The sequence below is a fragment of the Palaemon carinicauda genome, chromosome 22 (assembly GCF_036898095.1).
Source record: "Palaemon carinicauda isolate YSFRI2023 chromosome 22, ASM3689809v2, whole genome shotgun sequence".
Lineage (NCBI taxonomy): Eukaryota > Metazoa > Arthropoda > Malacostraca > Decapoda > Palaemonidae > Palaemon > Palaemon carinicauda.
The window spans coordinates 68,414,606-68,438,042 of record NC_090746.1 but is presented as its reverse complement, the minus strand read 5'-3'; the positions used below and the strand labels follow the sequence as shown (position 1 = coordinate 68,438,042).

At 46.0% G+C, this 23,437-nt stretch overlaps 1 protein-coding gene across 6 annotated transcripts in view; it reads left to right on the top strand.

Moving 5' to 3' along the window:
- Asx (Additional sex combs) overlaps positions 1 to 23,437 on the top strand; it is a 163,416-nt gene that overhangs the window by 46,050 nt on the left and 93,929 nt on the right. For all 6 annotated transcript variants that reach the window (XM_068346360.1, XM_068346357.1, XM_068346355.1 and 3 more), the window contains 2 exons: positions 9,179 to 9,456; positions 11,778 to 12,375. In XM_068346360.1, coding sequence (XP_068202461.1) covers positions 9,179 to 9,456; positions 11,778 to 12,375 — 876 coding nt within the window. The remainder of the gene's footprint in view (positions 1 to 9,178; positions 9,457 to 11,777; positions 12,376 to 23,437) is intronic.

Genomic DNA, 23,437 nt, shown 5'->3' with positions numbered 1-23,437 from the left:
GGCGACCGAGATCCTTAACCAGGAGAAAGTTGCGAAGTGTGCTATGCAAGCCACTTCGTGGCTCGACATCTGGTTAGGGACCTTAGGTATCCTAATACGTTCTGAGGACTTTTCCAAAGAACGTACTAGGAAAGCTATGGAGACGTTCCTCCTCTCAGGCACTCGCACGATCGAGTTTCTGGCCCACCAAGTCTCGAACTTGTGGGCAAACACCATCCTGAAACGTTGGGATGCAGTATCCGAGAGATTCCATCAGAAGGTCCCTGGCACCGAGATCAATAGGCTCAGACATTCCTCTTTAGAGGGATCAATCCTGTTTGAGGCTGAGGATGTGGAACAGGCCGCTAAGAGGTGGAGAAAGTCTCATCAAGACTCCCTCCTTCATAGGGCTTTAACATCTAAGCCCTATAAGCCTCTAGCACCATAGCAGTCCCGTCCAGCCAAGACCGCTAAAACGACGACAGCAGCGAAGACCGTGGTGTCTAAGCCATTTCCTGTCAAGGATACTAAAGGCAAAAAGTCCTCCAGGGGAGGCAAGAATCCTAGAGGGAGCAGCCGAGGCCGCAAACGCTAGGATAAGCAGTCCCCCTGCATGTCCACCAGTAGGGGGATGCCTACAAAGTTGCTCAGACAGGTGGAAGCAACTGGGGGCCGATTCCTGGACGATTTCCGTGATCAGTCAAGGATATCGCGTCTCGTTCATAATATCTCTACCTCCCCTGACGACGAATCCAGTGTCATTGAGCTCCCTTGCCATGGGATCAGCAAGGGGGCAAGCCCTTCAGGCAGAAGTCCAGACCCTGTTGAAGAAGGGCGCTCTCCAAGAGGTCCTTGATGAATCTCAAGGCTTCTTCAGTCGACTCTTTCTTGTAAAGAAGGCGTCTGGAGGCTGGAGACCCGGTTTTAGTCCGCATGAATGAAAAGGTTTGACTGGCCTTTATTCTTTTCTTCATCATCCCCTCTCTTGGGGAAAGCAGCATCTTGGGTTCTCTGCATAGCTGACCTCAAACCACTGCAGGTAAACCATGCTCCCTTGTGTTCCTAGTATTAAGGTTAATTCTGTTACGTCCCCATACCCTGACGAGGTGGTATTGGGAAAGTCCTAGTCTACAAGTTTCCATCTAAAGAACTTCAGAACAACTTCCTAGGACGAGTCACACTTCTTCATACCTTTAAACACAGCTTGCATAGGCCGCAGTCCTTGCGTAGCCAGGCTCTAGCGAGGTGCAGGGACTCCTTATTTCTTGGGTGCTTACACACTCAAATAACGAGTCCCCGGGCAAACCAAAAAAAGCCAGAACTGGCTGGGACGTCCACCCTTCCAAATGGGTGAGTCACCCCTATTAAATAGCGTGGTTTGTATTCCAGTTACGGAACAAATGACAAATTCGGAGGTAATATGTATTTTTCCAAACTATACAAACCTTAGCTATTTAACCAAACTTGCCTGCCAGCCCTATCCCCCTTGAAGTCCTGCCTCCAAGCAAGGTGAGCTCAAGCACAGGTGTGTGTGAGGGGTGTGGGGATAGTAAGCTACCCTCCCTACCCCCTGCTAACTAGCGGTTTGGGTAGTAAACCCTCGTTAAATTTTAATGGCTTGTCATTTCAGCTACGCCGAAAGTAATACCCCTATTAAATAGCTAAGGTTTGTATAGTTAGGAAAAATACAAATTATCTACGAATTTGTCATTTTAGCTCGGAAAAGTTTCCTGCTATCTGATTGGTTAGAATTATCTTGCCCAACCAATCAGCGATCAGGAAACATTTCCGAGCTAAAAGGGCACCCATGCGAGGACGTGCAAATCTGCCTCACTTTTTTAAAAAGAATTGACTATAGGTGCTCTGACAAAATCTTGACAATGAGTCTCCTACTAAAGGATGTTGGTTTGTATTTTTCCCTATTATATAAACTTTCACTCCTCCTGCCTCAACCACCCTTAAATTCCAGGCCTAAAGGTTATGAGTGATAGTTGGGGAATAATCTTTCTAATCAGGTAGTTGAATTGGTGGAACTTCAAAAAGGTCAAATTGTAGTGAATGTTTTTTTTGTTGAACAGGTTGACATAAGTCTCTCTTTACAGTTTATTTATAAAAGATCTATTTCAATGGTGTTACTGTTCTTAGAGTATGTTATTTCAATTGTTGATTACTTCACGTAGTTTATTTCCTTTCCTCACTGGGCTATTTTTCCTTGGAGCCCTTGGGCTTATAGCATCCTGCTTTTCTAACTAGCTAGCTAGTACTGTGATAATAATAATAATCATAATAATAATGATAATCATAATAATAATAATAATAATAATAATATAGTTAGTCGTCAACTTACGACATACAGTGGAACCTCTACATACGATTGTCCCAACATACGAATTTTCCAACATACGAAGTAAAATTCGACCAAATTTCTGTCTCAACATACGAAGTGTTGCCCCAACATACGACGTAAACAATACGCTTACCCGTGGAATTTTCTTGAAAGCGTCCAGCGTAGTTTGTTGTTGACGCGGCTAGACGGCAGCACATCGGAGGGACGCCAATCGAGCGTCACCTTGATCAGTCCTCTCATCGCGTGTGCATCGTGTGGTTGTCCTCTATTCGCTCAGTTTTAAGTTTTTTATCTTGCCTTTTCAAATGTTGTTTTCTGTGTTCCGTAATCATGGGTCCTAATAAGCTTAGTTTCGGTTCAGGAAGTAGTAGCAGTGGTGAGAAAAAGAGGAAGTCTATGCTTTCATTAGAATTAAAGCAGGAAATCATAGAAAGCATGAGCGAGGTGTACGTGTTAGCGATCTGGCTGAACAATATGGCCGGAATATGTCGACGATCTCGACGGTCATAAAACAGAAGTCGGCCATTAAATCAGTGAAACCTTCGAAGTGGATCATGATTATTTCTAAACGTCGTAGCCCTACCCTTGAAGAGATGGAACGACTTTTGTTAATATGGATCAAAGACAAGGAGATTGTTGGCGATACGATCACGGAAACGATCATTTGTGAGAAGGCCAGCGCTATCTACAGTGACTTGAAGGTGGCGCGCTCTCTGGGTGACGCGGGGGAGAGTTCAGCCGATCCTACGACGGAGGAATTCAAGGCGTCTCGAGGTTGGTTCGAGAAATTTAGGAAACGGACCGGGATTCTTTCAGTTGTTCGTCATGGAGAAGCTTCGAGTTCGGACACTAAGGCTGCTAAAGACTTTGTTAAAAAGTTTGAAAGCATCGTGGCGGAGGAAGGTTACGTAGTGCAGCAAGTTTTCAACTGTGATGAAACCGGTCTGTTTTGGAAAAAGATGCCTAGTCGAACGTAGATTACCGCCAAAGAGAAGAAAATGCCTGGACATAAGCCAATGAAGGATCGGTTGAATCTTGCGCTTTGTGCCAACGCCAGCGGGGACTGCAAAATTAAGCCTCTGTTAGTTTACCATTCCGAAAACCCTAGGGCATTTAAAGCACATAGAATTAATAAAGACCTGCTACATGTTCTATGGTGTTCTAATTCTAAGGCTTGGGTTACTAGGCATATCTTTGTGGAATGGGTAAACGTAGTTTTCGGCCCTGCTGTCAAGAAGTATCTTCAGGAAAGGAATTTGCCTTTGAAGTGCTTGCTTTGTTTGGACAATGCACCCGCTCACCCCCCCGGACTCGAGGATGATATCATCGACGAATACAAATTCATCAAGGTGTTGTATCTTCCACCGAATACCACCCCTATCCTCCAGCCCATGGACCAGCAAGTCATCTCGAATTTTAAGAAGCTGTACACCAAGCACTTATTTAAGCAGTGCTTTAATGTCACGCAAAGCACCAACTTAACTTTGCGTGAATTTTGGAGGAGCCACTTCAATATCGTGCACTGCTTAAAGATCATTGATCAGGCTTGGGAGGGAGTAACTCGTCGGACCCTGAATTCCGCTTGGAAGAAGCTTTGGCCTGATGCTGTAGCTCCCAGAGATTTTGAAGGTTTTGGCCCCGAGAATGAACCTGTGCTTTCCGCCGAGGAAGACGTCGAAGAGATTGTGTCCCTTGGCAAGTCCATGGGTCTGGAGGTGGATGAAGATGACATCACCGAACTCGTCGATGAGCATCATGAAGAGCTCACCACCGAGGAACTTAAGGAGTTGCAAGCCATGCAGCATGATGAGTTCCAAGCGCAGTTGAGTGAGTCGGAGGAGATCGAGGAGGTAGGCGAAATCTTAGGTACGGCGGAAATAAAACAGATGTTGGCATATCATCAACACGTTGTTGATTTCATCGACAAGCATCACCCACAGAAACTTCAGGTTTGCCGTGTTGTTGCGCAGTTCGATGATGTTTGCTTAACGCATTTTAGAAAAATCCTCAAAAGTCGTACAAAGCAACTTTTACTCGATAGTTTCTTTAAAAAGTCTTTAAAACGGTCTAGTGATCATTATGAAAGAAAGAAAGTGAAGCAAAGAAAAGGAAGACCGAATCGAGTGAAAGTGATGAAAATTAAAAATAAGAAAAGAAAAAATGTAAAAAAAAAATATAAAATTATAAAAATGAAAAAAAAATATAAGCTAAGTTAAGTTAAAGTTCACGTAGTAGTGTAAGTTAGTGTAAGTTATCGTACACGTTATCGTACAAAGTCACCGTCCCTACCTCCTCGCTGATCTTCCGTCTCCTGCGTAGAAGTCCCTACACCTGCGCTGGCCTGTCGCTAATGTAAAGTGTTACATTACAACCCGTTTTTTATTTATTTCATTATTATGTTCTTTTTTTTGGTTTGTAATATGTATTTATTATACAGGCATTGTATTAATGTCACGTGTAATTATGTGTAGCCATTTATTAAGGATTTATTATGGGTTTTTAGGCTGAGGAACGAATTAAATCAATTACCATGTATTCTTATGGGAATATTTGCTCCAACATACGATCGTTTTAACATACGAAGTAGTTTCTGGAACGAATTAAGATCGTATGTAGAGGTATCACTGTATGCGACTTATGACTTTTCGACTTTACAATAATTTTTTCAGGGTGATGACATCACAAGTCTATCGGAAATACTACGCTAATAATAATCTATTTTCTTGTATAAAAAATAAACTGATTTATCTTGGTAAACTTGCATTTTGTGTTATTGATACTATACACTATCCATTTTCAGTAAAAAGTACATTAAGTAAAGATTTAATATCCGTCGAATTCATATCATATGTCAGGTGACATCATATTAGCGACGGAAAGGAACGGGGCAATACTGTGATTTCCTTCCAATAGGCTAACAGTTAGTATTAGTATTCCCATTATCAAAATATCAAGTATTGGTTGTTATGAGTAATACCTAGGGTAAATTTGACTGCTCTAGTTTTATTTAATCTCTGATAATAGATCGATATTTATCTAGAAAAAAAGTACAGTAATGGGACAAATACTTTCTTAAAAAAATAAAATATTTCTTTATATATTATGAAAATGGACTACGTTTGCTTGGTAAGTTAGTATTTTCTTTCATTTCATGCAAGAAAAAAGAAAAGGGATTTACATACTGTATCTGGAATAAAGACAAAAAACAGCAAAGATTATAGATGTGACAGTACCCTGTTATTTTTGCCTCAATAGAGCTGAGAAGCAGAAAATAACAAAATATCAAGAACTGAAGAATGACCTGAAAAATACATGGGAACTGAAAGAAATAGGAATAATACCTGTGGTGGTGGGGCCAACAGGACTTAAGAAGATAAACCTGAATAATACATGCAGGCGATACCATTTTGCCCAAGCATAAATGAGGTGCAGATTGCTGCCATCAAGGGAACAGTGACCATCTTGAAAAGAGCTTTCGATACAAGGCTAGTGGAGCATAGAGGTGCTCTGTGTGTGTGTGTGTGTGTGTTTTGACGACAATTACAAGTAATAATATGAGATCCTATCTCTGTCGTAAGTCAACGACTAGTTGTAATAATAATGTAGTCCTACCCCTTCACATGAAAGAATCTGCTTACGAAATTTTCACGCTACGAAACGATGCGAAGAAATTTACGACTCGCATCACGAAAAATGTGTTTTGCAACGAAAAGAGGTACGTTACGAGACCCCGACCGTGTCCGAGATTCATTTTGAATTTCGCATTCCACCATCCCATGAACTCGCCACCATCCTCCCGTGCTTCTATTGGTTATATCTTTACTCAAATGCTAGTTACCGCCATAAGATCCTGCTCTACTATTGGTCAGCATATACTGTACTGTATCCCATCGTGCATCTACGCATTGGCGTTCCTCTTTTTTTTTTTGTTTTGGCAAAGGTATCTTATGCGTTGACTTTGAGATAGTGATTTCGCTTTCGTGAATATTGTAATGCATCATGCATCGTGTTGTGATATTACGTTACTTTATTAGCCATGGTTCCCAAGAAAGTTGCTGATATGCAGAGAAAGAAGAGGATGAAGGTTTCTATGGAGATGAAGATGGAAATAATCAAGAAATACGAGACTGGTGTGCGGTTAAGTGTGATCGCAAAGTAATGTGGCCGAAATCCGTCTACGATAGGAACGATCCTAAAACGGAAGGAAGCCATCAAAGAGGTAACACCTTCAAAGGGCATGATTGTTTTCTCCAGCAAGAGAAGCCACTTCCACGAAGAGATGATGAGACTGCTGCTTGTCTGAATTATGGACAAGGAAATCCCCCTAGACACAATCACCAAAGTGATAATCTGCCAGAAGGCCTGCGCCATTTTCGGTGATCTTGTCCGTGTTAGGGAGGAAGCCAACGCAGGAGAAGGGACATTGAAGCAGGAATCCCAGAGTTCAAGGTTCTTTGGGGGTGGTTTGAAAAATTTAATAGACGGTCTGGCGTTCTTTCGGTGGAGCGTCATGGAGAGGCTACAAGCTCAGAAACGAAAACGGCCAAAGCCCTTGTTAGGACGTTCAAAGAGTTGACTGTCTGGGAAGGCTACAGTCCCTAGAAAGTCTTCAACTGTAATGAAACTGTTTTTCTGGAAGAAAATGCCTCTTCGGACATTCATCACGGAAGAAGAAAAGAAGCTACCCGGGCATAAGCCTATGAAGAACAGCGTTTCCCTTGCACTCTATGCAAACGCTAGTGGTGATTGTAAGGTGAAACCCTTGCTGGTGTATTACTCCAACACTTCTTGAGCCTTCAAGGCCCACAAAGGGATGAAGGAAAAGCTTCAGGTTTTGTGAAGGACTAATGAAAAAGACTGGGTAATAAGAATCTTGCTCACCAAGTGGGTAAATCTTTGCTTTGGCCCAACTGTGAAAAAATATTTAGAAGAGAAGCGCCTACCCTTAAAATGCATACTGGTGTTGGACAATGCCCCTGCTCACCCTCCTGTCATTGAGGAAGATATCCTAGCTGAGTATTTGTTCATTAAGTTTCTCTTTATCTTACGCCAAGCACTACCCCTCTCGTCCAGCCCATGGACCAGCAAGGGATCTCCAACTGTAAGAAAATTTATATGATATACCTCTTTACGATGTTTCGAAATCACTGAGAGCACAAACCTCACCCTTAGTGAAGTTTTGAAGGAGCATTTTGATATTGTGATATGCCTCAAAATCATCTATACAGCTTGGCAGGAGGTTTCGAGGCACACCTTGAACTGTGTGTGGAAGAAGCTGTGGCCTGATGCCGTCCGCAGGAGATTTCGAGGTCTTCCCCTCAGACCAAGCTGAAGCTGATTCCAAAAATGTTGAAGATCCTGAATCTGTTGCTCAATCTTAGGTTGCCGAGATCGTTATACTCGAGATGTCCATGGGTCTGTAAGTGGATGAGGCCAACATCGATGAGCTTATCGAGGAGCACCAAGAGGAACTTGCGATGGATGACCTGAAGGAGTTGGAGGACATGCAGGTGAACAAAGTTCAGGAACAGCTTTCTAACAGCGAAGGGGAGGAGGATGACGCTATGATCCCCGGCAGAAATTAAGGAGGCTCTAGCTTGCTACCATAAAGTGGCGGCTTTTGTCGAAAAGAGGCATCCAGAAAAAGTTAGTGGCAGGTCATGCGCTAGAATATTTAAATGATGTTTGCCTGAGTCATTTAAGGAATATTTTAAGGGACCGACCTTGTGTGACAATATATCCTGAAAAAATTCACTGAGCTTTGTATGGCAATGGAGAATGCACATACAAAATATTTTGTCAAAATTCCTCCTACTTTCATCGTTACAGGGTAATTAGTAAAAATAACTCAATAAGCCAGAAACATTGATACTAGAAGAAAATGCAGTATTTCTTGTTATCGTAAATTTTGATAATTATTACATTTTAATATAAAACAAATGCGCATTGGCATTGTATAGATTACATGAGTCACAAGACAGGAAATTTATGATTACATCCTTCAGGGCTAGCACAAACCTCGGAGAGTACACGTTTGAGTTTGACCTCTAACATTTGCTCGCTTTTACGTCTGTTTTTCTTGGTTTCAGCAAGAATTTCATCATGCCAGAGGAAAAAATAATTTCAACATCTTGCTAACATGAGGAAGAAGGAAATTCCCTCTAATAAGAGTTCAGAAGTGGGTAATATCCACGATATTAGCAGGGTTAATGAAGGAGAGAGATGATGGAGCGACGGTCTCGCCCAAAGAAGGAAGATATTGAGCAAAGGGATCTTTATTTATGATTAGATTATGATAAATAACATTGTGCCCATGAATGAATTCATTGTGTTTGAAGTCGAAGCTATCCTCAAAAAACTAAAGCGATGGAAGGGCCCGGGACACAATGTAATAACTGCTGAAATGATACTGGCCAAAAATTAAGTGACTCCCAGACTACTTACAATATTAGGCTATTTACATGTAAAAGGCAACTCACAACATGAAAATGTGTGTCATTACTGTAATAACAACTGACAGAGGGGGCATGGCTTCCCTGGCACTACCTGTCAGTAATTATAACTACCTTGTTAAGTTTTAATTCTCACTCTACCTTCTCTGATGTCAAACTCCTGTTAAAGGATTGAGGTTTGCATGTATATGAAAAATGAAAATTACTTTTGAAAGATTTGTTATTTTGTTATTTTGGTGTACAGTATAGTTATTTAACTGATACTGCACAGTATACTTAAATTGTCTGGATAAGCTGAGTATATGCGAGTCCTTGCAGGCTCTAAGCAAAATCTTGATACCTTAATTTCAAATAGCAGACTTCACGGAACAGTTTTGTATTAATTTTCATTAACTTACAGGTGAGGATTTGGAAATGGACCAGTTGAGTAGGGGGGAAGATGGAGGAAATGTCGGAGTGATTGACGGAAGTAGTTATGATGGGACTGCATTGCTACTCGAAGATAGTGCAGAACCGGGTGGTAATGTTGAGGATGTTCAGGAGATGAGCATTGAGAGAGGGGATGAAAACAGGGATACTCTCGGCAGTGGCTTGAACCAGTTGGTGGAGCATACAGATGATGCAGCTGTCATTGTCCCTCCAGAACCTCCTGATTTATTACAAGGATTGCCTCCCAAGGTAAGAAAAACAGAGTTTTTTTTATGTTCATTCTGATTAAACATTGAAAAAATATTACGATTCAGTTTGTGTGTGGAGACTTCTTTGTTCCTACGTGTCTACATCCTTTGAAATAGGGAATGTCTTTAGCAGTGCTGGAATGGCCGTTGAAGTCCTTATCGAGGTAAACAGTATAAGGTAGTAAGTGCCGGCAAGTAGCACTGCCTACTTTCTTATCAAAGACACTTCACTTTTGTCTTCGGCTGCAACTAGTACAGACAATGTTCCATCTCACCCAAGGTGGATAAATCTTTCTCTCACACATTTTTTGGTATGAGTGGTTTAATGTTGGCTTCGTGCTAATGATGAAACAAAATAGGAATTCAAATTATTATTAAAAAGCTAGGCTATAATCCTAGTTGGAAAAGCAAGATGCTATAACCCCAAAAGCTTCAATAGAAATAAAATAGCCCAGTGAGAAAAGGATACAAGGAAATAAATAAATTACAAGAGAAGAATAAAAAATCAAAATAGAATATTTCAAGAGCAGTAACAACAGTGAATTAGATCTTTCATACATAATCTATAAAAACTTAAAAAAAAAAAAAAAAAGAGGAAAAGAAATAAGATAGAACAGCTTGCCCGAGTGTACCCCCAAGCAGGAGAACTCTAATCCAAGACAGTGGAAGGCCATGGTACAGAGACTATGGCACTACCCAAGACCAGAGAACAGTGGTTTGATTTTGGAGTGTCTTTCTCCTAGAAGAGCTGCTTACCTTAGCTAAAAATTCGTCTACCCTTACCAAGAGGAAAGTAGCCATTGAACAGTTACATTACAGTAGTTAACCACTTGAGCAAAGAAAAATAGTTTGGTAATATCAGTGTTGTCAGGTGTATGAGGACTGAGGAGAATGGGATAAGAATAGGCCAGACTATTCTGTGTATTTGTAATCAAAGACAAAATTAACCGTAACCAGAGAGAGGGGTCCAATGTTGTACTGTCTGGCCAGTCAAAGGACCCATTAATTACTCTCTAGCGATAGTATCTCAATGGGGGCTGGTGTCTTGGCCAACCTACTACCTATGTGTGTGAAAGGATGGACACAGTCAGTTTATGCCTAATCCAGTGATAAATCCACACTGCTTTTTGTAGGGACATTATTGTTCACAATCATTCCCATGTGTTGAATGTAGATAGTGTTCTCCCGTTAAAAGGCAGGTTTTTCTTTGTGAAAGAAAGAAGGCTGTCTTCTCTTCCAGCATCATTGTTGACAATGCCCAAGACAATGTCAAAGAGACTATAGCACTTTGCTCTCCTGATTTAGTTTGCTAATTACTGAAGATTTAGTGGATACAGTAATGGCTTGGTATTTTATAGTATGTCTCTGGAACAGGGCAAGTTTTTTCAGGGTGGATTTAGTGTGAAGGGACTGCTACACTCATGCATATTTTCCGGAAGCTCTTTCAATGTAGATCACCGATAGCGTGTTTGACACAAGGAAGTCGTTGGGGGAATGAATACAAGGCTCTTGGCCATCATGTGCCAGGCATTTCATTCCACATTCCAGGTATTTCAGTCTCCCCTCCTAGAGAGAGGGAGAAAGATTCCTTCATTGATTTAGTACCAGAAGGTGCATAGCCAATTACTGGCCAGGCGCCTATTAACCTATTCATTCTTATGATGAGTTGATAGGATTTTGGAGTTATCTCCCTTGCTCTTGTACATGACCAGGGAGACAGGCATTTTCCAGGGAAGAATAGAAACCAAGCAGTTCAGTTCTAAAGGAACTTCCTTTTTTAAAAGGTTGAAAGATTTGTATACGTATTAGATCCAATAGCTCTTAAAAGCACTTTTTATTTTCCCAGCTATACAAACCCAAGTCCTTTAAAGATGAACTTCTCTCACCTCAACCACCCCTCTCAGTCCTGAGCCAGAAGTCAATAGTGGAAAGGATTTTGACAGAAAAGTGGGGAAGGGCTGCTAGCCCGCGCTCGTCACCTGTCATTAACCACTGTACTTTGTTAACGGTGATAATGATCGTTCTAGCTCTGAAGACATTACCTATTTTAAAGTACTGTATAGCGTTTAGAAGAATAAAATTTCATTTAAAAAAGTGTAAATTACTTTTAAAGTTGGTTATATATTGACAGCATTTAGGTGTTTTACTTACTGTTATTGTTTAATGAAGTATTATCTTTAATCCTTTATAGTATTGCATTTCACTTTCTTGCAGTCAGAGTTTATATTTGCTCCTAAATATCATGGTAGTTTATGTATTTTATTCTCATTCAGTTGCTTGATTTATATTTATAGATAAATAAGTAGATTTACCTTATCACAGGTCAATGGCGCTGTAATTCGAAGAGTTTCGTACCCTGGTGCAGCTGGCAAGCATGCTTTGCGTCAGCAGGCACGGAGGCGAAGACGTAACACGTCCATTGCTGCTGGGAATTCTCCCCCTATTACACGTGTGACAATGAAGACTGTAGCGGCTACTTCCCCTAACCAAGGAACGCAATGTGTGCATCCCGTCGGGGGAACAGCAACTGCCTTAACCTCGGGATCATCTCCTCCTCTCGCCTTTACTTCCGTATCGACACCAGGATCGCCACTTCTACTTCCGGGCACTCTCATCACTTCAACTGGCTCCCCCACACGATTGTGTGCGACTGCCAAATCCCCACCTTCGTCGCTTACGCCACACAAAAGCAGTCTATCACCAAATCAGGTGTCTGGGGCAAGACCAACTACAAAAAGCTGTATGGCCTCGAACCAGCATCCGACGCAAGCTATCAGAGTTAGTTCTCGGATAGCAAATAGCAATGCTGCAGCAGCAGCTGCAGCTGCTAATGGCACCCAGTCGACTTCTGTATCTTCAGTTATTGCTGGGAACTCTCAAACACCTGGTGCTTTTGTGAATTCATCATCTGGTAGCCAAGGTAGGTATAAACACTTTTTAGTAGATAATAAGATAAGAGGTTGATAGATGGTTCTTTACATTTTTGTGAGTTTTATAAAAACTAATACCGTAGTTTTTGTTTACCTTTTTTCATAAGTGTTTTAACTGCTTTCATTCTTTTCTTGTAAATACTTATTGAATTTACAAGATAGAAAATCAAGTTTAGTGTATGACTTAAAGGTCTATACAAATAAACATGTTTCATGAGAGAATACATTATGCTTTAATGTTTTGACGCAAGTGGAAAAAATATCTTTCTGTGGAATATTAAATCCTTCTGCATATGTGAGGTTAGTTTTGGATAGCAACAAAAGGTTCATTGTCTGTGAAGATCACATTGAAATTGACAACTGAGGCTTATTCATTACCTATTGTTGTTTTGATTGTTTATATACTTGCAAAGTAAAATGATTGAAATTATTATTATTATTATTATTATTATTATTACTACTACTACTACTGTGCTAGGCGGTATATCTTAGCGTTACCGCGCTTAGCAATCCATGTTTGCTAACGGTTGTATAAGCGGATGAGCAACTTGTTGGAGTAACGAGAACTTGAGGCGTGAAGGGAAGGCTTCCCTAAATCTTGATGAAGTCACTGGCAGCAGGGCGACGGATTGTACTAAGGCGATAGAGATAAGATATCTTCGGCTTTTACTCCTGATGCCTGGCGGATCATCTTAGTGGAATTACTATGGACCGGTAGGGGTCACTTGCCCTAGTTAGATAAGCTCTGTGCATCGCAAGGGACTGGCTATCCTTTGATGAATTTAGCCAATAAATCCTCATTGGATTTAATCAGTCTATGGAAAGCAAAAATAACAGAATGGCCCCCAGTCCCGGGAGGAGCTGGGTGCTAAGAATCTACTGGTTTATAAATACATACATACAAACATATACCAAGGCACTTTCCCCAATTTTGGGGGTTAGCCGACATCAACAAATGAAACAAAACAAAAAGGGGACCTCTATTCTCTACGTTCCTCCCAGCCTGACAGGGACTCAACCGAGTTCAGCTGGTACTGCTAGGGTGCCACAGCCCACCCTCCCCCGTTATCCACCACAGATAAAGCTTCATAATGCTGAATCCCCTACTGCTGCTACCTCCGCGGTCATCTAAGGCACCAGAGGAAGCAGCAGGGCCTACCGGAACTGCGTCACAATCGCTCGCCATTCATTCCTATTTCTAGCACGCTCTCTTGCCTCTCTCACATCTATCCTCCTATCACCCAGAGCTTTCTTCACTCCATCCATCCACCCAAACCTTGGCCTTCCTCTTGTACTTCTCCCATCATTATGGATCGGAGTTGTGGGGAATGAAAGTGTGGTTTATAAATACTAAAGAAAAATTGGAAATTGTTAATTGGAATGTTAGAGCCATGAATCAGATTGGTAAGTTACAGCAAGTGGAGAATGAATTTCTGAAATATAGTTTGGATATCTTGGCCCTAACTGAAACATGGTGTATGGGGATTGGGAAAGATGGGCTTTACCTCAATGAAAGGCTTGTGTGGAATAAGTAATAGCTGTAAAATATGAATACAAAAAGAATTATACTGTGTTAGACCAATTTCAGTGTGGCAACATAAATATAGATTATACATACATACAGTATATACATACCTACATACATATACATACATACATACAGACATACATACTCAGGAAGAACTGATGGAGTTGGAAGGAAAGGGGTAGGAATGATGATGACACTAAGAGCAGAAAATACATTGTTGGAATGGAGAGCTGTAAATAGTAGCTGTTCCGTAACTGACATACAAACCACGCTATTTAATAGGGGTATTACTTTCGGCGTAGCTGAAATGACGAGCCATTAGCGTTTTAACGAGGGCTTACTACCCCATTGCTAGTTAGCGGGGGTAGGGGAGGGTAGCTTGCTACCCCCCCCCACACACACACACACGCACACACACACCTGTGCTTGAGCTCACTTTGCTCTCGGCTCGGATGGTAGTCGGACGTGTCCGCTCTCATCCTCACCTCTCTTTTGGCAGCCATTAATGTCTTTTTGCTTTTTCTGTAACAGGTTTGAGTGTGAAGTTGGCCTCTGCGATTATGCGCACCTATCCTGGATTACCCGACCGCCCCTGTGGAACATTCATGTCGGCGGTCGAGACAGACCCTCACACCCTTTGCCCTTACTGTAGAGGCCAACGGTGTGATAGTGGTAATAAGTGTGGTGAGTGTAGGGAGTGGTCTACCTCCCAGTGGGAGAGGTTTTCTCGGCGACGTAAGAAGAAGTCCAGGCGGGATATTTCTCCTAGGAAGTTTTCTTTGAAAGGAGAAAATCCCAAGGACTCTTCTTCCGTTGCCCAAACCTCTTCCGAAGCTCCCGCTCGATCGGTCTCTTTCGAGAGACCGTCGAGTGGTAGCGTAGACCGTGGTTTTTGTTTCCTGAATTCGGGGTTCGAGAGATGGCGTTGCCTCCCCTAACGATGCAGTTCCACCTCTCCCCCCCGGGGGAGGATTTATCTTTAACCAATTTGTTTCAGCTTTGGTCTTCCTTGGGGCTCGAGGGTTCGCCCTTCAAGGAAGCGCTTCTTGACATCATCTGATTGGCTGCCGCTGTCAAGCAATCACCGACTTTTGCAGAGGTTGATCCTCTGTCTATTGTCAACGTTGTGGTGTCAGAGGTATCCAATGCGGTATCCTAATACCTCTGCCTCTTCTCATCCCGCAGTAGCTGAAGGCTTAGTTTCTCCCGTTCCTGCTCAACCTACGAGGGAGGAACTTAAGTCCAACAGTCTCTCCTGCCGGTGATTCTCCCCCTCGGGGGAGTTCACTCACAGAGACTCCTCTTCGGAGGACTGCTGAAGGTCAGCTTGCTGATCCAATGGCCCCCAGAGGGCGTATACGTCGCAAGGCTCACCTTCCTCTTCGCCGGAGAGGCCTTCCTTCACCTTATAAAGCGGTGAGGAGGCGCTTCTTTGGTTCATCATCGTCGTTGCAGTCCGCCGCAGAGGAGCCTCTTCAACGATCACCGACTGTTCCTGCTACGGTCCTGGACCTCTCTGCGGATCGTTCGCGATCCACTTCGGTGGAAGGTCGTCCTTTCAAAGGGCACGTCGACCTTCCACCCGACAAACCTGCTGACCTGCCGTCGCCGTTTCTGGCAGCTGATGCGCTTTACGCGCCAATGAACCCTGTCTTTCACAGTCAGGCACTGGTCCCTTCGGGGCAACAAGGGCGTATGCGCCATCGCGCGCATACGTCTCTTACGCGCCATGATGATCATGCGTGCCAATGGTCTCCTGTACGCAAGGCTGTACCTGAGATAGCGCGCCAACGGTCTCCTGTACGCAAGGCTGTACCTGAGATAGCGCGCCAACGGTCTCCTGTACGCAAGGCTGTACCTGAGATAGCGCGCCAACGGTCTCCTGTACGCAAGGCTGTACCTGAGATAGTGCGCCACTGCGCGCCAGCGCTCTCACACGCGCCAATGATCTCCTGCGCGCCAGCGCTCTCCCGCGCTAGCGCCCACATACTGCCATCTCTCCTGTGTGCCCACGATCTTCGGATCTGGGGGCTGTAGGGAAGTCAAGAACTTCACCTACACTCCAGCGCTCGCCAACCCGTCGCCTGCTATCTCCCGCACGCCATCCCTCGCCAGTGCGCAATCGCACGCGTTCACGTATATACAAGGATACGCACGCCCTGCCCGCCCAAGCCCATCCCCTACAGCAGCTATGCTCCGCCAGCCAGACACGCGCCCACGCACACAGGTTCCGACTGTGCGCCCGTGCGCAAGGGATATTTCTCCTGCGCACGCGTGCCCTACGACATCTTCTGGGGCACGCGATCTCTCGCCCGCACGCCCACGTGTCCATCATCCTGATCCTGCGCACCCACGCGCATGCGAGCGCACATTCCGCCTCCTGCGCACTCTCCTGTGTCTCCTGCGAACACTTCTACGCGCCATCACTCGCGCGCGCAATCGCCTGCGCGCGTGCCAACAGTCTCCCGCGCGCGCACCAGCAGTCTCCCGCGCGCGACCCCGGGTATTCCCCATTGCACGAACGCCAATACCCTCCCACGCGTGAGGCTGCAGGACAACGCACGGCAAGGTCGCCATCGCCACATTACCCTTCCCGCAAGCGCAGAACAGTGCGCTCGCCGGTGGAAGGGAAGCTTCCAGGAAGGCCCAGGAACATTTCTTCTTTTTCTTTCCAGGCGAACCCCCCTATGGAAACTCCTCCCAGGGATCTGTCGATCCCTTTCTCTCCAGAGGGAGTGTCTGACAGCATAGCTGTCAGCCAACAGCCATGGTTTGGGGCACTAGTCAGAGCAATTACACGGGCTTTCAAGCCTGTTCTCTCTGAATTGGGCCACAAATCCTTGGCTGCGTCTACCACCCTGAAGAGAAAAAGAGGAGTTTCGGACGCGGTGACTTCTCTTAGAAAAAAGCTGTCTCCTCGTAAGCCCTCGAGGCAGGTCCCCTCCCCCCCCCAGACTTTTTCTCCATCCCTGTTGGACGAGGATTTCCCGTCCTCAGGGGAGTCACGTGAGGTGAGACGTTCCCCCATCGCACCAATGAGGGAAACCCCACCTCGCGCTGGAAAGTCTAACCGGGTAGGGGCGGAGAAGAACCTGCCTCCGTCGTTGTTGGAGTCCTGCATCCCTCCCAGAAGGGAGTCAAAGGACTCTAAGACAGTGCCAAAATCCTCGACGAGACTTAGGATGGAGCCAGCTAGTCACTCGGAGAACGTCCGGGATTCTCCCCAAGAAGAGCCTTTGGGGGACAGGAGACTTCGCTACGTGCCCAACATCCGGAGGAGAGCTGCAGGAGTCAGAACATGCATTTTGGCAGGTTCTGACTCTTATGAGGACTCTCAATGGGTTTGCCGACCCAGAGATTCCCCCTCGAGAGGGCAAAGACACGGTCTTGGACCGAGTATTTGGAACTCAAAAACCTTCTAAGGCCAGTGCGGCTCTGCCCTGGTCTTAGGGGGTTAAGAGTACCAGGGACAAGATCGCGGTCCAGCTCTGAACTAGCCTCCTCCAACCGATCCAGCGCCGGCAACAAGCTTCTCCCACCTCCTCGCGTACAGCAGAGGAGGTAATTCGAGATCTTAGAGGAGCCTTGTTTAGCTCTTCCTCTTCACCATTCTTTGGAAGAGCTTACCAGGGTAGTCCCTCTTGAGAGACTTTCCAACCGGCAGGTCTCATTCTCGGCGACTGAGATCCTTAACCAGGAGAAGGTTGGGAAGTGTGCTGTGCAAGCCACTTCGTGGCTGGATATCTGGTTAGGGACCTTAGGTATCCTGATACGTTCGGAGGATTTCTCTAAAGAACGTACCAGGAAAGCTATGGAGACGTTCCTCCTCTCAGGCAATCGCACGATCGAGTTTCTGGCCCACCAAGTCTCAAACTTGTGGGCAAACAGCATCCTGAAACGTCAAGATGCGGTGGCTGAGAGGTTCCATCAGAAGGTCCCTAGCACCGAGATAAACAGACTCGGACATTCTTCTGTGGAAGGAACGAACCTGTTTCAGCCTAAAGACGTGGAACATGCTGCTGAGAGGTGGAGGAAGTCCCACTAAGACTCCCTCCTACATAGGGCTTTGACATCCAAGCCCTATAAGCCTGCAGCGCCCCAGCAGTCCCGTCCTACCAAGACCACGAAACCGACAACGGCAGCGAAGGCAGTGGTGTCTAAGCCCTTTCCTGTCAAAGACAGGAATAGCAAAAAGTCCTCCAGGGGAGGTAAAAATCCTAGAGGGTGCAGCCGAGGCCGCAAATGCTAGGATTGGCAGTCCCCCTGCATGTCCACCAGTGGGGGTATGCCTACAAAGTTGCGCAGTCAGGTGGCAGCAACTCGGGGCCGATTCCTGGACGTTTTCCGTAATCAGTCAGGGATATCGCGTCCCGTTCACATCTCTACCTCCCCTGACGATGAATCCAGTGTCATTGAGCTCCCTTGCCATGGGATTAGCAAGGGGGAAAGCCCTTCGGGCAGAAGTCTAGACCCTGTTAAAGAAGGGCGCTCTCCAAGAGGTCCTCGACGGGTACCCAGGCTTCTTCAGTCGACTCTTTCTTGTAAAGAAGGCGTCTGGAGGCTGGAGACCAGTCATCGACCTCTCGGCTCTGAACAAATTTGTCAAACAAACTCCGTTCAGCATGGAGACCGCAGACACGGTCAGACTTGCAGTGAGACCACAAGACTTCATGTGTACACTGGACCTAAAGGACGCGTACTTCCAGATCCCAGTCCATCCGTCTTCAAGGAAGTAATTAAGATTCAGCCTAGACAACAAAAAGTACCAGTTCAAGGTGCTGTGTTTGTCTCTCCACAGCACCACAGGTTTTCACCTGAGTGTTCACCCTAATATCATCGTGGGCACACAGGATTGGCATCCGTCTCCTCCGTTATGTGGACGACTGGCTGATCCTAGCAGACTCGGTGTCATCCCTTCAACACCGAGACAAACTTCTGAGACTTTGCCAAGATCTGGGGATCATGGTAAATCTCGAGAAGTCCTCTCTGCTTCCCACTCAAAGACTGGTATACCTAGGCATGGTTATAGACACCAATCTCCACAAAGCCGTCCCATCAGATGACAGGATAGCAAGGCTGAGGAAGGTCGCAAGCCCTTTTCTCAGACGAGAAGAGCTCCAGCCCAATCGTGGTTACGTCTCCTCGGTCACCTGTCATCTTTGGTTCGTCTAGTTCCCAACGGTCGCCTCAGGATGAGATCCCTCCAGTGGCGAGTCAAGTCCCGGTGGAATCAAGGTTTTGATTCCCCGGACGTCATGATCCTTATGGGACCTGCGGAACGGACGGACCTCCGGTGGTGGGTGACAGACGAGAACCTACGAAGAGGAGTGGATCTTCTTGTCCTCCCCTCGGATTTGATGCTGTTTTCGGACGTCTCAAAGAAAGGGTGGGGGGCCCACGTACTGCACCACAGGACCTCAGGCCTTTGGTCAGAGTCAGAAAAGTATCGCTATATAAATCTCCTAGAGATGAAGGCCATCTTCCTGGCCCTTCAACAGTTCCAACAATACCTGGTGAGTCACTCTGTAGTGGTGATGAACGACAACACCACAGTAGTGGCTTACATCAACAAGCAAGGAGGTACCTTTTCGAAGCAGCTATCCCATCTTGCAGTAAAGATACTGAGATGGACCGAAGTCCACTCTATTCCACTATCGGCACGCTTCATTCCAGGCAAAAGGAATACAGTATGCTCGCCGACAATCTGAGCAGAGCGTCTCAGATAGTGAGTACCGAGTGGTCTTTGGCTCATCTAGTAGCCAACAAAGTCCTGGCTTTGTGGGGTTCCCCGACTGTGGATATGTTCGCAACGGCTCTGAACTTCAAGCTTCCGCTGTACTGTTCCCCAGTCCCGGATCCCAACAACGGTGGGACAACATCGACGTTTACGCCTTTCCCCCGTTCTGTCTGATGAGGAGGGTGCTCAACAAGACCAGAATATCGGTCAATCTTTCAATGACCCTCATAGCTCCGCTATGGCATCACGCGGAATGGTTTCCGGACCTTCTGCAACTCAACGGAACTTCCGAGAGAACTCCCTCCGCGACACAATCTACTCAGACAACCACATGCCAACATCTTCCACAAAGCCATAGGTTCACTACGACTTCACGCCTGGAGACTATCCAACATCTCCTGGCTGAGAGAGGATTTTCGCAACAAGTTGCGATCAGGATGTCTGGACACCTGCGAAAGCCATCCGCATCTGTCTACCAGGCAAAGTGGAAAGTCTTCTGTGGTTGGTGTCGTGGAAGGGGTATCTCCCCACTCGATGCCACTATTCCAACAATAGCGGAGTTCCTCGTGTATTTGCGTGAAGAAATGCTCCTTTCAGTCTCGGCGGTGAAAGGCTATCGCTCAGCCTTAAGTCTAGCCTTCAGGCTCAAAGGAATGGACATTTCTTCTTTGCTGGAACTTTCTCTTACGAAGTTACGAACTTACCTGCCCTCAGTCGGAAGTGAGACCTCCTCCGTGGAACGTGGTTCGAGTTCTCAGGTCTCTTAAGAGACCTCCCTATGAACCATTATGCCAGGCTTCAGATCGCCACCTAACTTGGAAGACGGTGTTCCTACTAGCTTTGGCTTTGGCCAAGCGAGTTAGTGAACTTCATGGTCTCTCGTACGACATCACCCATTCAAGGGGATGGGGGGAGGTAACATTCAGCTTCGTCCCTGAGTTTATTGCTAAGACTCAGAATCCGGGGGTAGCGGACCCTCGGTTCGACTCCTTCCAGATTTCTAGTCTCCAATCTGTAACAGATGACCCAGACCATCTCCTACTGTGCCCAGTAAGGAGTTTGAGGCTATATCTCAAAGGAACGACTGTAGTCCGTCCTCAGTTGCAAGCGTTGTTTGTTAGCACAGGGAGGACTAAGAGGAGGGTCACCAAGAACACCATCTTTGCATGGATTCGTAGGGTGATCCATCTGTCCCTGAATCCAGACCCTCCTCCGTCACGTCGCCCTAGAGCACATGATGTCAGGGACGTAGCTACGCCTCTGGCCTTCAAAAAGAATGTCTCAGTGACGCAGGTTCTTCAAGCTTGGGTGTGGAAGTGTCTGACGACCTTCACAGCCCACTACCTGCAAGACGTGACCCATAGGAGGCTCGATACGCTCTCTATCGGCCCTGTGGTGGCTGCACAACAGCTGGTTTAAAACCTCAAGCTCCTTATTGGACAAGTAGCAGAAGGTTGAGGGCATTGTTACCCGGTTTCAGTCTGCATGACTGAAAAGGTTTGTCTGGCCCTTATTCTTTTCTTCATCTTCCCCTCTCTTGGGTTCTCTGCACAGCTGTTCTCAAACCACTGCAGGTAAACCATGTTTCCTTGTGTTCCTAGCATTAAGCTAATACTGTTACGTCCCTATACCCTGACGAGATGGTATTGGGAGAGTCCTTGCCTAAAGTTTCCATCTAAAGAACTACAGGTCAACTTCCTAGGACGAGTCACACTTCATTATACCTTCACACACAGCTTGCGTAGGCCGCAGTCCTTGCATAGCAAGGTGCAGGGACTCCTTATTGTTGAGTGCTGACACACTCAAATAACGAGCCCCCGGGCAAAGCCAAAAAGTCAGTACTGGCTGGGACGTCCACCCTTCCTAATGGGTGAGTCACCCCTATTAAATAGCGTGGTTTGTATGTCAGTTACGGAACAAATGACAAATTCGTAGATTATTTGTATTTTTCCTAACTATACAAACCTTAGCTATTTAATCAAACTTGCCCGCCAGCCCTATCCCCCTTGTAGTCCTACCTCCAAGCAAAGTGAGGTCAAGCACAGGTGTGTGTGAGGGGGGGGGGTGGGGGTTAGCAAGCTACCCTCCCCTACCCCTGCTAACTAGCGATGGGTAGTAAACCCTCGTTAAACTTCTAATGGCTCGTCATTTCAGCTACGCCGAAAGTAATACCCCTATTAAGTAGCTAAGGTTTGTATAGTTAGGAAAAATAAAAATTATCTACGAATTTGTCATATTGTTACTTACAAAGTTTAAATCAAGGCAGTGCAAAATTATAGTTGTTCCAACACAGAGTACTTACCTCGAACTACTTTCTTAGGAGTATCTTGGATCTCCTCCCTAGCCGACCAAGAATTTTGCATAGTTCCCCCTATCTCCGTTTTCCCTTGTCAGGTCCCTCCGTTGCGGATGGATACGTGCCCTGAGGCAACCTGGGGTCAGCGCGCGTGGGTGCGCTACTAGGTCTTTGTAACCAGTAAGCATCTGGTCGCAGCGTAGATAACATTTCGCCGCTCTCTCTCACATCCTGTCCGACCCACCATTGTGTTCCACGTTTTCCCTTTGTGTTTTCCTGTTCATATCCCTTCCTTGTGTTACTTGTGTTGTGATTACCCTTATTGAATCCCAACGTTGTTGTCCCGGGCCCAAGGCCGGTAAGTCATGCGGAGCATGGCTATCTAAGTTGAGCATCGATCCGCACACGTTGTGCTCCACGTGTTGAGGCAGAGTGTGCTCGCCTGCTTCCACGTGTCCGGAGTGTGAGTCCTGACCGGATCTTCAGTGGACATTGTTCGGTACAAAGAAGAAGGCATCGAAGTGGTCGCCGAAGAAGTCTGGTCTCCGTTTTCCTTTTACGTCTCCGTTTTCCTTTTACGTCTCCTTCAGCTCCTTCGGAGAGCGGTTCCCCTTCCCCCTCCCCTTCCCCTACCCAGAGTAGAGGATGAGGTAAGTCCATTGCGGGGAAACAGCCCATTGCTGTTCCCCATGAGTCTGATTTTAATAAATCAAATTGCATTGTGCCTACGCAGACGAGTGGGGAGTCTGCTGCTGTTACGGGAGTGCTTTCTGTAGACGAGGTTCTGGTGCCTGCAGGATCCGGTGTGGGGAAGGTCAGGAACACCAGCTCCTTCCCCTCCATCGTGGCAGTGTTTTTCAGGTACAGCGGTTTCAGGGGGCGAACAAGACAAGGAAAGACGAGCCACGTGCTCTTCGGACCCCGACTCCATTGTGTGGGCGGCGCCAAGGATGCCCTTCAGGTCACCCATGCGGCAAGAAGAATTTTCTGGCTGGTTTGCCTCACGTGGGTCGCTACTCACGCCCCCAGCGCCTTCTGTTGCGCTACCTCCTGATTTCATGCAACCCGTCACCCCGGTAGCACAATTGCAAGCCCACATGTTGGTGGCAGAGGATTCAGAGGACTTGGATAGCTCCTCTTCTTCGTCTTCCTCGGACGTTACCTTGTCCTCCAGCTCTTCATCGTCGGAAGACTCCAGCGACCGGGAGATGAGGAAAAAGAAAAAGAAGTCGAGCTCGAACTCAGGCCCGTCTAGGAAGAATGCCAAAGTTGCAAAGAAGAAGAGCAAGAAGAAGAGTTCCAGAAAGAAGAGGGCAAAATTAGGTAAAGTAGTTTTTCCCCCTTGCGGGTCGAACAGGGCTCTTGCCGCTCCAGTGCCTGCCTCGGCGGCTGCTGGAACTGCTTCCGGGCCCTTGCCCAGTGTCTCTTCGGCTCCGTCCACGCTTCGGATGCAGCCGTTGACACACACTAACTTTCCCTTGCCCGGCAAGT